This window comes from Temnothorax nylanderi, unplaced genomic scaffold (assembly GCF_030848795.1).
Source record: "Temnothorax nylanderi isolate EJ_2023f unplaced genomic scaffold, tnyl_v1.0 TNYL_tig0792_pilon, whole genome shotgun sequence".
Taxonomy (NCBI): Eukaryota; Metazoa; Arthropoda; class Insecta; order Hymenoptera; family Formicidae; genus Temnothorax; species Temnothorax nylanderi.
This window is the reverse complement of record NW_027249854.1, coordinates 34652-49233: the sequence shown is the minus strand read 5'-3', so window position 1 is coordinate 49233 and position 14582 is coordinate 34652. Positions and strand designations below refer to the sequence as shown.

Here is a 14582-nt window from a genome sequence, read left to right as displayed (position 1 = left end):
TTGACGCTGCGATTTTTATAATTGTTTGTTGTTAGATTACTTGAGAAGGACCCGAAGCTTGGGTCGAAACGTCGTGTAATTGTGAAAATTTTGGCCAATTATAGTCGATTAAATATACGCACCTTTTGTTATTTATTATTGGCGGAACAAACACATATTTCTTATATATATATATATATATATACGACTTAGCCGTCGCACTTAGGATGCCCATTTAAGTCGCGATTCGGTGCCAGTTAAGACACCATAGTTGCCTTTTCGGTTTTGCCGGTCTGCCAGAGTCAGTCATTACAGCAGGCCCGGCCTCGAATGCGCAAAAAGGCCCGTTCGCGATCAACGAGAGAAACATACCGTTGCTCTTCTTTAGAAAAGATTTCTCTTGCATTTATCCGAGCCAAATTCCGCCCTTCTCCTTCGTTTTCCCGTCACTCGCCTTTTTTGAATTTCAAAGCAAAGAGTTCGGAGCATCGGAGCGACGCAAGAAGTATCATGGATGAAGATCGAGTTTTTTATTCGATACGAATTACAAATAGTTCTTAAAAGTTTAATGAAAATCTTTTTGGGTAATAATATGTGTAAATCTGTATATGCCAAGGCTATTAAGATAAGTTTTTAGGATCAATTATTAGGTAATGATCTTGATTGTAATTGCGACTTTGCATTATTCTTCATTTGATAAGTTAATAATTCTAATTTTTTACTACTGTTATAATAACATCTACAATAGGGCAATTTTAGAAATATTTTTCTCAATAACTCCTTCAATTTCTATTTTAAGCTAATGAAAATAAAAAAAACGACAATTATCAAAAAAGTTCACAATTAAATCCTAAAAACAGGAACGAGCAATTCGCCAGTATTTGAGGATCGCATTTTTGACATGCCTAACTTTTGACGGTGCGACATCGCGATGACCACCCAGCACGCGTTGAAATGTCGCGTTTCATCAGACGATAACAGACAAACAGACGGTCTGATAATATAATTAAACGAGTCGACACGTTTAGACAGCAGGAGCTGCGGTGGAGACATTGGTGTTGCGAAGCAACAGCAACGGCAGCACGCAACAGCAGCAGCAGCAGCGGGGCCGATGAGAGAAGGACGATCGTAAAACAACTTCCGCGTTGGAGCCGCGAAGGATTTCTGCGAGCGAACTTGAATTAATGACGCGGCCATGTATTATTGTCCCTCCTGGTTCCTCAGCCGTGCCGTGCTGGGCATTACGGCAACGGTTACGCGGTGACAGTGCGAAAACGCACGTACGGTCAATGAATCGGACGGACGTGGATGACGCGCGCGAAAGAAGACGCGCGAGAGCGCGCTGAACGCCTCTCCATTAAATTATAGCGCAGTCCACACGCACGGCAACCGTCGAACCGTTAAATCGATGAATTCCGCGATGGAATTCGCGCCAAGGCGACGTGAGGCACTCGAGTCGACGACACGAGTCGGCACGCGCTTTTTCTCCATCCCGGCTTTTCCCTCTTATCCACCGTGGCGAATCATCCTGAGGGAGAATTGGTCCTTTGAGGGTCCGCACGCCTCAGGTGACTCGGGTACAAGAACTAAAAATTTCTGGAATCCGGAACTTTATTTGCGCGTCGCGTCGTAAGCATTTTTTTTTCTCTTCTCGTAAGCCGATTGTGTCTGGAGCATCTCTGCGAAACTGATTCATGGATGCACTTCCAGATATGTGAATAAAATTCAAGAGAAATTCTATATAAAGATTTCTAAATTGTGTAAAGGAGGATATATTTTCATTTAATCCTTTGTGTCACGAATTTTTGTATTAAACTGATTTTTTTTTTAAACTTTGTACCCGGGGATTTTTTGGATCGCTAAATCTGAATCTAAGGCTTTAAGTTTTGAATTTCGAAAGGTTAGGAAAATTAATATGGCAGAACCAAAAGCAACAAAAATAGTCTTATTATTTTAGGATTTGTTTTCTGGGTTTATTTTTAGTCGCTGAACAATTCAACCGGTTGAGTATACATAAAGTTACCTTCAAATCACTTCAATATCTTCAAATAATAACATATAGGTAGGTATAGGGGAGACCGGGGCTCGTTGGCACCGTTTTCACAATTTTGGCATTTGAGTTTTTAAATAACTATTTATCATGATTCGTTTGATTAAACAGTACTAATATAATAGAGAGAACCTTTCTCTACATTTTCGTGCTAAGAACGCTCCTGTATAGTTTCTTTGTAATAAGTGAAATACGAACATGCTGCATTGTACCCAACTTGCCCTGATAGTAAGGTAAGTTGGCTATGCGACAATAGTCCATGCTAAATTAATGAAAACGTAATAGAAATACAAAACGGGTAACAGATATGTACTTCTTGATAAAGATTGTATCTTTTAAAGTTATTTTATAATGATCGAATAGCAAAATGCTATTGCAGAAGAACAATTGTAAACTATTTTAGATATAGCTTTCTTCAATATAAAAATATTAATATAAATATATATCTAGCTTCTATCAGCATTGTAGGTAGCAAATCACATGCTCACACAGGTCTCACGCGCGCAGCAACAACAAGTCAAGCTAAGCATTCCTTGATATAAGCCAACATACCCCATCCCTACATACGTTTGATTCCAGTCATTTTCTTACAATAAATTACTGTTGTTCCTCAAAATGACATGTCGTATAGTAATAGAAACTTTTCTTTTAACTAATAATACGTCACTTTGATTTATTTCTCAAGCTGAAGGGCATTAATACGATATTTTAAAACGCTCGAAAATTTACTTGCCACCTCTTGAATTAGAGTTTTCTCTTTTTCTATTGTAATACTTGTTTGATTTAAATAAAACTTTGGGAAAAGTACCTATATCATAAAAAAGATATTTTGTGATAACTTTTCTATTATTTCTTTCGCTATAAATACATAAACGGAACGCATTGCCAACTTGCCTCTTGTGCCAACGAGCCCCGGTCTCCCCTATGTAACGTCTTATCTTAGATTTTTGGTATTCGAAAATGTTGACCTCAGATTTGGATGCAGCGACCAAAAAAACTAAAAAAAACAAGTTTCAAAATTATGAGACTATTACTTTTGTTTTTAGTCCACCATGCTTATTCCGTCATCTTCGATTAAAATTTGAAAATTCTGACCTCAGATTAGGATTCAGTGACCCAAAAAACTCCCAAGACACCATTATAAGAGATATTCAAACTATTTATTTGGATTTACAGTAAAAAATACTAATTCTTCTATATTTTATAGATTATTAATTTATAATAAAAAAATAATAGTGAAAAATGTTGACAAAATTCTGAAAAATACTTTAGGGTATTCTAAATAAATGCCTAAATTTTGGTATTGATAATAGTTTAGTAAAAAATATATTTTTTATATAAAAAACACAAATTTTGACTATTTAAGGTTATTATGCAAATAAAAATTTACGGTTGCCTATTTTTTTTACACTTGTTCATGTACTAGGGATTCTACGAAAACAAAAAAATCGGTACTTAACATCAAGAAATTCGTTAAAGTAATTAAAAACTGAGCGGAAAAAGGTGAGGCACTAGGTGTCTCATTGTGCCGCAAAGGGTTAAGTAAAAACTTATTTCGCGGAAAAAGGATGTTTCATACAAAATATTAACACTTTTTGTGCTTATCCCAGCTTTTCTTCAGGCTTCTCCCATGTGAAAAGAACTCATTTCCTTTCGTCTTGTTTTTTTTTTTTTTTTTTTTTTCTAGAACACAAAGGTAAAACTAAGAAAATATTAAGATTTAAATGTAATTGTAGAATTAAAGCACAATAGGAAGTGTTGATATTGCGAAACAATCAGGTAGAAACCCACAATAAGTGCACAGACGGAAAGGCATGTATCCCGAACGATTCCTGTTTCTTGGTACATCTCGCTCGATGACGGTCGATGAACGCTCGCAATGGTTTACACCCTGCTGCGACGTCCGAATTTCCCATCCGTCAAGTTCTGAAGCGCGTTTCCGAGCGCAACGCCTTTACGAGCGCGATGCGCGCCAAGTGGAACGAAAAATTAAGCGCGCTCCTTTTTCCCCCGGGCACCACAGTGTTATTACGCTGTTATGTGGATTTTGTCGTTCTTGCGCGGCTTTCACGAGTCGCGTTTGCGTTTGAGACGAATTAAGTCGTCTTTTATTATGTCGCGCTCGCGTGCGCGCTGCAAATTGTAGTGCCGAACTGAACGATGCGTAAAATTTACTCTATTCCTTCGATGCTCTTCCGAAAAGAGAGAGACAAGCTTCTCTCTCAAAAATATATTGTAGAAGCAATTATGAGGCTAATTGATAAGTCTATGTAAATTTCAGAAAATAGCCTAAACGGTTTTAGCATCTTTTTATTTATATTATAAATACAATTAGTACAAATTCTAGCACTATTATAGGCGCAATTGGTTTGACGTTTAATTTTAAAGAGTATTGTTTACACAAAAGTAGAAGAAAATCAATATTATTGTATTCGATGTTTGAAACAAATAAATTTCATCTAGGCATTTTTGAAGAATATTAATTTATGAAAATATTTATAATTCCATATTATTTTAATAGTTGTCTTAAAACTCTAACATTTCTCAGATGTTAAAGTTCTCTCTATGATTTCGATCATGAAGGAATTAGATGAGATGTCGATTTATAAGTATTCAGTCGATTGCGTTCTTACTCTATAGTAATAAAGCTAATGCGCTCACTTAAACCATCATTATTGTAATTACTATTATTATTGCAATTATAACGATTGCCTGATGGCGAAGCGACAATCATGACGACTGGAAATTTTCGATCCAATACTCGATGAGCTTTGTACAAATGCGCGAAGATTATACCTGTGGCGTGTAATTTATTTCGCGTCTCGGTAGCGGCTCGACAATTTCCATGGCATTATTTATTTATTCTGACTTGCATCGTGCATTTATCTTAAATGATTATTTATCCTGTGTTTCCATTCATATGAAGTCTCACTCATTTAAACGGGATATTCATAAATTGGACAATTATTTTAGACTTTTTATCCGCAAAATTGATAAGATCGAGTTGATAAAACGAGTTGATAACGTCGCATTTTATATACAGTGATTCATGTGAAATATGAATAAACGGCGTCGCATGTGGCTGTAATTTCGGTGCCCTGTTATCGGCGCCGTCTCGTGCCAGTTACGTCGGAACAGGAGTCGGACCTGACGTGTGCCTGCCTGCCAGGACCATAGGACCGTTTGCCCAATACTGTATCCACGAGGAAGTCGCATCGTAAGTACCGGTAATTTGCTGATACTCGTCCTCGCATACACGCCGTCAACCCACGAGTGTCCGCGTTATAAACATCGTACGCTGGCGTCCCAAATAATTTCCTTCCTACATCGCCGGTACAAAATGTGTCAATTGATCACTTTCTAACCATTTTAGGATGCATAAATATTAGAAGCAAAAATATCTATGTTGCATGTAATTTAATTATTTATTAATAATTTATTAGGTAACTGCATATACATTGATTGAAAATTTTGAGTCGCTACTATCCAGACAGCACGCATGCCAAAAAGCGGAACATAAGACGTCTTAAACATATCTTAGGACGTCTTATAGTATGATGCCTAAAAGACGTCTTATGTCCTTTTGGACATAGTGCTGTCTGGGTATTGTTATAAAAAATAACAATAGGGTAACTCCGGTATATACGCCGCAGCTAAGGAAAACTTAATTTATCGAGTACTATTTACTATGTTTAAGGCAAATGAATTATACCAATAAAAACTTTATACTGTCTACTACTATAAAAAAAATATTCATTCTTTGTATTTAATTTAAAAAACTTTTAGAAACCCTTGCATTTTTGCCATATACATGACATTCATGGGTGAAATATACGCCTTATAAAAAATTACAAATAATGTTTATAAATAAGGCAATAAAATGTCATAATAAGTTATAAAATGTGTGTAAAAAGTTTATTAAGGTGTAAGAATGATAAACAAATTATAAAACTGAAAGATTTTAACAAGAAAATAGAAGAACGATAGATGCATTAAAATTTATTGTTATTATACGATCCAAAAAAAAGAAGGAAAAAGAACACAAGAGATTTTAATTTTTACGGAGTGTCTGTACTATGGCATAAATCCCGCACACTAAAAATGCCGTATATCCTAAAAAGGTGGGATATACAAGATATCAGCTAAACAAAGAATACAAGAACTATGCACTTGTATTTTGCTGTATTCCATCCTTTACTATCCCTCTACACTTATGTATCATGAAATAACTATTAAACCTTTTACATTACTTACAGTAATCATTTTACGTAATATATGATCGCGCTACTTACTACGGAAATCGAGAAATCGATTCAACTCACGACGATTTCGTTAATATTAACAGTAAGGAACTGAAATTACAACACAATACTAATATGGCATAAAGGCACATAACAGTGTAATTGCGAGCAAGTATCTTTATTCCTTCTATTTTTTTTTACTTCTGCGGTGTAAATCCTCGCGCGCGGTGTAAAAATCCACCCTAAATAAAATTCAAAATATGTCTTTAGTCTCTGAGCATCTCTGGTGACAGCGGGTTGATCATGTCCTGAAGTCGGCGGAGGAGCCTAAAGAAAGATTCACCGATGGTTTTATGCGCGTGACATACACACGGTTAAACGGAGATGAGCGTTGCTCTCTCTCTTTCCCCCTCTCTCTCTCCCCCTCTCTCTCCCCCTCTCTCTCCCCCTCTCTCTTCCCCTCTCTCTTCCCCTCTCTCACCCCCTCTCTCTCTCCCCCTCTCTCTTTTCTCACTTCGCGGCCCTGACCGTTCCTACTGGCGGCATATCGAGGTCTGAAAGTTATGCGGCTGTACCTACTGCAGGCACGTAAGGCATATGTACCCCTGCGCGCTGGCGGAAAAGATAGGGAGAGTGAGTGCGTTGTCTGATATCAATTTGTCTGGCATGGTAGCAGGTTCGGTCGGTCGGTCCCGAAGGTCGCTTTGTGCGAGAGCCGCTATCCAGCATTCTATCAAACTAAACAACATCCATCGCGCGATCGATTTATTCCCTCAACGGCCGCGTAAGATACCAATTATCCTCGCGGCAGTATATAGAGAGATCCGCAAATGGAAATCGAAAGTCAAACAGCGCCCTTTTCCCCTCTATTCACGACCAATGACGCTCGACATTACGTGAGGGTTATATTAGTTTCTTATCGACAAAGAGTTCTTTGCTGACGACGACGGAGGTCGTACTATTCGATCGTCGCTGTTGACTAAATTTTGGAAAACGGCCGCTGGCCCCAACATGGATATTTGCGAAATGCCTAGTTCTCCCGTCGGTAATCGTGATAAACGTTAGCCGCATTTACGGGCAGTCCTAGACTTCCTAGAAAAAGACGATGGCCTCGAGGAACAGTTTAAAGCCTGGTTCTACCTCTTTCGCGGTGCCTGAAATCAAGACGGAATATGCATCTCCCTATGCATCCTGCCGAGATGTCTGGTCAGGCTGGTCGCGTCTCGTCGATCGGCTCCACGTCTCACGACTAGATAGAAATTATAGTAGGCTCAGGATCGGGCCGATTTTGATAATTTCCGAGACTCGATATTATACTTACGAGTGTTGCCCACGATGATCCAGTCGAAACGCAGCGCGGCATCTGCATAATTTTCTTTCGTGCCGCTGGACGACGAGGACTGACGAGATATTTCGTATCTCGTGACAAGATATGGCGCAGTATACGCAACATATTCAAATGATTTCAAGCTATATGGTCACAGTATAAGTAAGAATATGGTTATCATTTTAGGTTAACATTTTAGGAAGACAAAAAATCTTGACAGATTATTCTAGTAATTTAAAATTTTATATTTAGTTAATTGAAATGATTGCGCAAATGTCTCGCTAAATAATAATAATAAGATAGATAAGGATATTTGTTGAAGTTGGAAAATAAATTATATAAATTTTCCAAAGAATCTTTTCTTTATTAACATTGCACATTCTTAAGTACATTTGGTCTTGGTCGAGGAACATTATTGGTGGGAATTTATTTCATTAATCTTATAAGGACCGTTTAGAACTAAGTCTTAACTCGTATCTAAGTACAAAAAAAAACAATCTATTTACAAAGGTACTTGACGGCAGTGCTAACAACGCAAAATACAGTCTTCGAAAAAGTTCCCCTTTCGTGCGCGATAGTGCCGTGAAGAGGAAAATTATCTTTCTTCGTGCCTATGGAAGGCATAAAAGAGATCATTGTACAACAGGTAGATCGCGATCGCAGTTTATTTTTTTTTTACACATTTATCGCTCGATTATCATTTCAAGTGTGATTAATCACTTGTGGCTCAAACCTCACATTAAACGCAAAAGAAATCACGTTACGCGCTCTATTCGCATAATTCTCAAACTATTCTCTCAACTGTCTATAATCGAAATATAATTATCGTCAGTGACCCGCTTCTCACCGAGAAGCGATCATATGCTGTTTAAACCGCCGAAATATCTAAAAAGTTGATAGAATGGCACCAAATAGATTAGTCTAATAAAATTCGATTTATTCTGTTGCAACTTGAATTCTCCGCTTCCAGGCTCGACCACGGGACTTTGTCCTTGGCCTTGGAATCACATCAAGCCGCGACGGAAGATAAATCGTGCTGATAGAGGGACGAAGCGCGCGGCTGATGCGCGACCAGCTGTAGATGAAGACATTGCGCGTCGACTGATTAGCGTTCGCGTATATTGTTGTATCGCGTACACTGGTATGGAGGCCGAGGCCCACACATGTGGGTCTGGTTCGCTATTAGCGTATCCAACCCTCGCGCTTTGATATTACTTAAAGTATTTCCTTTTTCGGCGTCGACGTTTTTCTTTTCCCCCTTTCTCTATCTATCTTTCTTTCTTCGTCTCTATCCATCCGGATTGTTCTTCGTTTCATCCGGTTGGGCCCTACTGCTGTGAATGGGTCGGTGAATAATTAGCCCACCCATTCCCCTTTTGCTTTTTCCTCGACGTCGCTCGATCGACGCGCGAATCGAATAAATCTCTATCGTCGTAATTGAGGAAGCCGGCGCGGCGCGGAAAATACATTCACACGGTGGACAAAGGCCCCGTTGTTTATAACGAAATTAATTGGTGTCCGTTCGTTGTTTTGCCGCTAATTACACGTGATTTATCCGCGACGGTAGCGGCGCCAATTGAATGATAATGTCCCGGGAGAGGTACGTACGGCGATGCCTCCCCCCCCCCCTAAGTAGTTCCCTTTCGACGCGCGAGAACGCGAAATCGTGGGCAATTTAATCCCGCGATTTGATTACCGAGCAGGTGGATGAGCGCGACTTATCGTCTCCTTTTATAATACTGCCATTACAACGCGCACGGACCCGTAATAGGACGCGGAATGTGGCAACTATAAAGTATTATATTACAGCGATGCTGCCGCTGGATTTTTCTTTCGTTGCGATAGTAATACGTGTCATTTTAAAAGTAATGACACGGACGAAAAATGTCTACTTGTACATGAGATACCATATATTTTTGATAAAATTTAGAAGGATATATATCGCGCGTGATAATTAAGCATATTCTTTGACATACTATATATCCTTCGTAATTCTTCTCACTCCTCTACTTTCGACCTTTATTTATGAGTGGTGAGAATAGAATATTGCAATGATCGTAACGCCGCTTATCATCGCGAATAATCATCGCGCTTTATTTCGAGGCACGCGTAACTAATCTGCGACTCTAAACGGCGCTGCCATAATGACCGCGGTTATAGAAGAGAGAATGAGCTTCCATCTCGCCCCGTCTCCTTCTCTCCGTTCCGATCGATATAAATTACCGCTGCTCCGTGCAAAGATCAGATCCTCATGGTCCTCATCTTCAACAGATGGAGAGGATTAGCGATATTAGCGAGAGAAATCGGCTTCGTAGTGGCGCTATCATCAGCTCCTGACTTACTTCTCTCTGTGTTTTCGTTCTTTCTCGCGGATCTCCTTGCAGAACGGAGAGGAAGAGCTTTCTCACATCGCGGGATATGGAAGAAAGACTGTTTCTTCGCTTTTCTCTCTTCATTCTCCTCGCCCTGCTTCTCTCATCCTTCTTTCTCTCCTGTCTCTCTTTTACACCTCTCTCCGTTGCTCTCGCGTCTTCTCACGTCTGGCCGGTACCATCTATCATTCTGTCAGCTAGGAGATTTCAATTTGCTCTCTTTTTGTGCCATTACCGGGCCCCGTGGCCCGCGCAAAATTGTATTTAATTGTGATTGACTGCTAAGTGGAGGTGGCCGGCTGCCGCCATTTGTCCCGCGATTTTTGCATATCCCTAATTGCGCGAGAGATGCGTCGCGAGTTGAATCGCGGTCGAATGAGATTATTCCAGTCACGCGTCGTCTCGCATACGAGGCGGAAAAAAAACGCGACGCCACGGTCGATCGAAGCGAGAGTTAATTATGATCCGGATATCTAGCCTTTCGGATTAAAAGATCTTAACGCTCGGCCAGTAATTAGCCGCGCAATGAGAAATATAGAGAATTAGTTCTTATCACAGTACTATTTTAGATCGTAATGATGTTGCTGATGACTGTAGTTGATCTAACGACAGATATAAACAGCATCGATATCGATAAGTTGATTTCATATTTTCTCGATTCGTTCATTTCTCACTTCTCTAATTAACACATACGCTTTGTTGCGCTGAACGTGTAATCTCTGCATTTAAGACGACTAAAAGTTGAGCCACAATCCCTTTCGAGATAATTTATATAATTACATACAATTATTTTAATAATTACCATTGAGCAGTAGTTACAGGTGAATACTCAGGTAACACGAGACGAACGTAATGCTAAGCGTTTTTTTTTCCGAAACCCGTGAAAAATCATGTGGAGTTCGCCCGCAAAGAGCAGAAAATACGCGAAAAAGACGCGCTGATTATGCAATTCAATTTTTCATCTTTCATCTTCAGTGATCTTCGCTCTAAGAGCCATTTTTTACAGATTGTACTTTCGCTTCTTTTCCAAAGTTTTTCTTAAAAAATACGAATTAATGTTTAGAAATCCCCTCCACTTTCTCAAAGCTATCATTCATACGCCCTTTTAGGGCGAACTCCTCAATTGATACCTATCGTCGACTCGAGGCATCAATGAACGATCACGCACGTGCGCACGTACGCGCGAGCGGAGGGATCCCTGCCCCCGCACTCTGCAGGCATGCGTGTACGTACCTATGTACAGAATCACCTATACAGCCTCGCAATAAGTTAGACGCGCCTTGAATCAGATATTTACATGGTGCCTCGTGAGGACGACAATATACGACGGTGCCTATTTACAATTAAACTCGAGGCGAGTACGCCCCCGCCGTTCTAACTTGGCACGGCGATAGCGATGAGGGGGATTCTCATGATATTACAGTCAACGATCACATTTTATGCGCCCTGACCTACCCACTTGCCTTGTAGTGATATCCCGTACCGGGTCGGCGACATTTCTCGTCGCTGCGATTACGCGAGAACCATTCAAGACAACGACTTTTTATCCTATTATTTATCGATTAATTCAAAATACCGAATCAAGTTAACACAGAATATCCTATCTGCGTTCTGTGTCGCGAGATATCGGTCGCGATCTCCAAAGCTGTTCGTCCAGGAGGATCCTGGACTGGCCAGTTGCGCTTTTTCTCGCTCTCCGCTCCGATCCTATCACGACCGATTAGAAAAACATCCTGGAATCCTGCAGCAATGCGCTGCAATGCGCCGCGATGCGCTACGATGCCAGGATAAGTATCGGCGATGAATTACTGCGCGGCGCTAAATTTACGCGCTCGGTTAAAAGCTTGACGCGCGCGATTAAAAGCGGTCTTTTTTCTCGTCGATCTCCTAATCGGTTAGTTTTGACGTAAGCTGGTGGTGTATCGATAACGCCGAAAGATAATTCATTTGTATATTATTTATAACATCTCGAAGATGAATCATATTTTTGAAAATTGATAAAATAATTTAATTTGGGCAGTTTATATAAAAATACAAACATTTAAGCTTTACGAATATATATTTCAAAGATAGAAAATTTACTTTCGTAAAATAGTAACACAACCAAATGAATCATTCTTTTATCAAAGAATCGAAATATGGTTCATTTATTTTGAATTTATTTGATATCGAAAACATTGAATTAATATGTTTAGAAAAAAGAATAAACAAAAGTCGTTTTAGTTCGACCCAACTGGCCAAATTAAAAAGAATAAATTTTTTCCAAATTTTTAACAACTAAATCGAGTTTATAATGAGAAGTCTATAAGAGATCTTGATTCGATAACGACGCTTTCTGGTACTATATTTTTCCGTTTACATACCGTTCACGATCGATGCCGCCATGGTCGAGTGACTCGTTTACAAGTTAATGAAGTCTCGATTCTCAGTTTGCTCGTTAATTCATGCTCCCCGCGAGCGAGCTGTCTCGTTCTCGGTACCCCCGACAATTCGTCATTACCTGCGGACGTCTCGCAGTCTGTCGAAGGAAGGACGCGCCTCGTCGTTTCCTGCCGAAGAATGGAGCAGTGATCTTTCAATCTGCATCTCTCCAAACTCGACGGAGGAAGTTCAAGCGAGGATTCAGAAACGTCCTTCAGAACTCCACAAAGACGAAGATGTTGATTCCAATTTCGGTTGATTTCGCAGCCTCTTGAAGAGATTTAAAGTTTTCGTCATTGTCAGGATGGACTGCTTATCAGGCTTCTTAGCTCTTCTATTCGATGTTCCGCGATCTTCTCTAGGTCACCGCAGCAACATGCAGGAAGACACAATGCCGAACAAGACGCTGTTCTCCTTTTCGGAAGAAGATCCGAGTCTTCGGATTCGGATGTTTATTTGCGTTGCAGCAGCTCGTAAAGCGCGGCGATGTAAGTCTGCGCCATTTGCAGTGTTTCGAACTTACTGAGCTTCCTATCATTGCCTAGACTAGGCACAACGTCGCGCAGTCTGTCGAAGGCGTCGTTTAGGCTGTTCATCCTTCTTCTTTCTCTGGCGTTCGCCGCCAGTCTTCTCTTCCTCAATACCTCGACACCGGGCGCGCTGCTTTTTATCTTCTGCACGGCCGTCTCTTTAGATTTCTGGCTGGCGTATTCCACCGGCAAAACGACGTGGAGACTGTCGTTTCTCTGATGGTATCTCGACTGATCACACTTGCTCGGCTGGCCGCTCGGCAGGCCAGACTCATTTCTCGGCATGGTGTAAGTGACGTAAGGGTGATTCCTCTGAGCGTAACGGTGATTCTCGTTTCGCGGATGATAGGCACCGCTCTTCGCGTAACCCTTCGTGGCAAAGACAGGCTGACTCTGACCGAAGTCGGTCCTCGAGTTCGCGTATGCTCCAGCCGAAAGGTGGTCCGTCTTCTGGACGTATCCTGCTGGATCCTGCTTATTCATAACACCCTCGTTGAAGGCCATCCTAGATGCAGCGTCATCGTAAGTCGCACACTGTTCGTTCATCCTAAAGATCAATTTGGCGTGAATATCCGTGACGTTCCTAGTGCCGTCACCATTCAACGTTGGCTGATGCTCGTTGCGGCAGCCACCCTCCTGATAGTAACCCTCGTAGAAATCGCCGAAGTTGAAGCCGGCGGTCACATGAAGGCTGCCATTGGGGGTACTGCCGCCGATCTCCTGGTATTCCTGTTGATGATGACTATCCACGGAGCTAACGCTGCCGCAGCTGCTGCCACGGGACCGCGGCGGCTGCGGATAGATCTCTTGATGATGCCAATTGCCACGCGGATTCGATTCTGGGCTGCTTGCCGATCCGTAACCCTCGGAGTCCAGGAGGTCGTATTGCTGGAAGGCCACGTAGGAGGTCATCCTCATGTGTGCACGTGTCGGACGATTGATCCTCGGCTACCAGCACTCTTATATCATAACGTGCCTCTGGCCGCGAGAGCTATCAATCAATTGTCATTGCCTTCACTGTAGAGTTTTACGATAATTGACCGATCGATTGATGTTGCAAACGTCGCCAACGATGATTTAAAGATCGGATTCAAGATGCAGAGTGTAATGGTGTCGGAAACGTGTTTGAAGTTACGTCCGTCAGTTTTTCCGTCAGGATATCGTCTGAGGATCTCCGCCGAGTGTGCTTCATGTACGGAAGCGTTCCGTAAACTGCCTTTACCTGCCGATCTCGTGGTCTGGACCATGCCGCCCGGTTTTCTTGGGGCCCGTTGGTGGGGAGAGCGGCGAGACGGAGTCCTGGGACCACGTGGAAGGGGATCTCTTGAAGAGTGGAAGGGGTCCACTGGGAAGTGGGCATCTCTTTGTAGAAGCCGCGCGACCAGGCACGCCCCTCGTCTTCCTTCGTCTTCTCTTCGCTGGGGGCTCCTCTCCGGGCTCTCTAAGAAGTCAAAGGCGATCTGGGCACGAAAAATAAAAAGCCCGATCGTGCGGCACGCACCGAACAGGCGCCGCGTTCTTGACATTGGAGATCCTCGGCCGCTGGCCGCCGAGCTACGATTTCATGCCCCCGTTCCCTTTTTGCGTTAATTATATTTTATTTCTCCCCATTCTTGCGTAATATCCTCGTGACATTCTATAATTTCTTCTAGAAAAAGCAGC

At 41.4% G+C, this 14582-nt stretch overlaps 1 protein-coding gene across 1 annotated transcript; it reads right to left on the bottom strand.

Annotated features, from left to right (window-relative positions):
- Positions 1-12842: 12842 nt before the first annotated feature.
- Positions 12843-14072, bottom strand: LOC139785387 (uncharacterized). Its single transcript, XM_071724544.1, has one exon. The coding sequence runs from the start codon at positions 13836-13838 to the stop codon at positions 12843-12845; it is 996 nt and encodes a 331-aa protein (XP_071580645.1). The 5' UTR covers positions 13839-14072.
- Between the last annotated feature and the right edge of the window lie 510 nt (positions 14073-14582).

Excerpts from the sequence above, each read along its gene's own strand:
- LOC139785387 (XM_071724544.1), bottom strand. The coding sequence starts at position 13,838 with ATGAGGATGACCTCCTACGTGGCCTTCCAGCAATACGACCTCCTGGAC.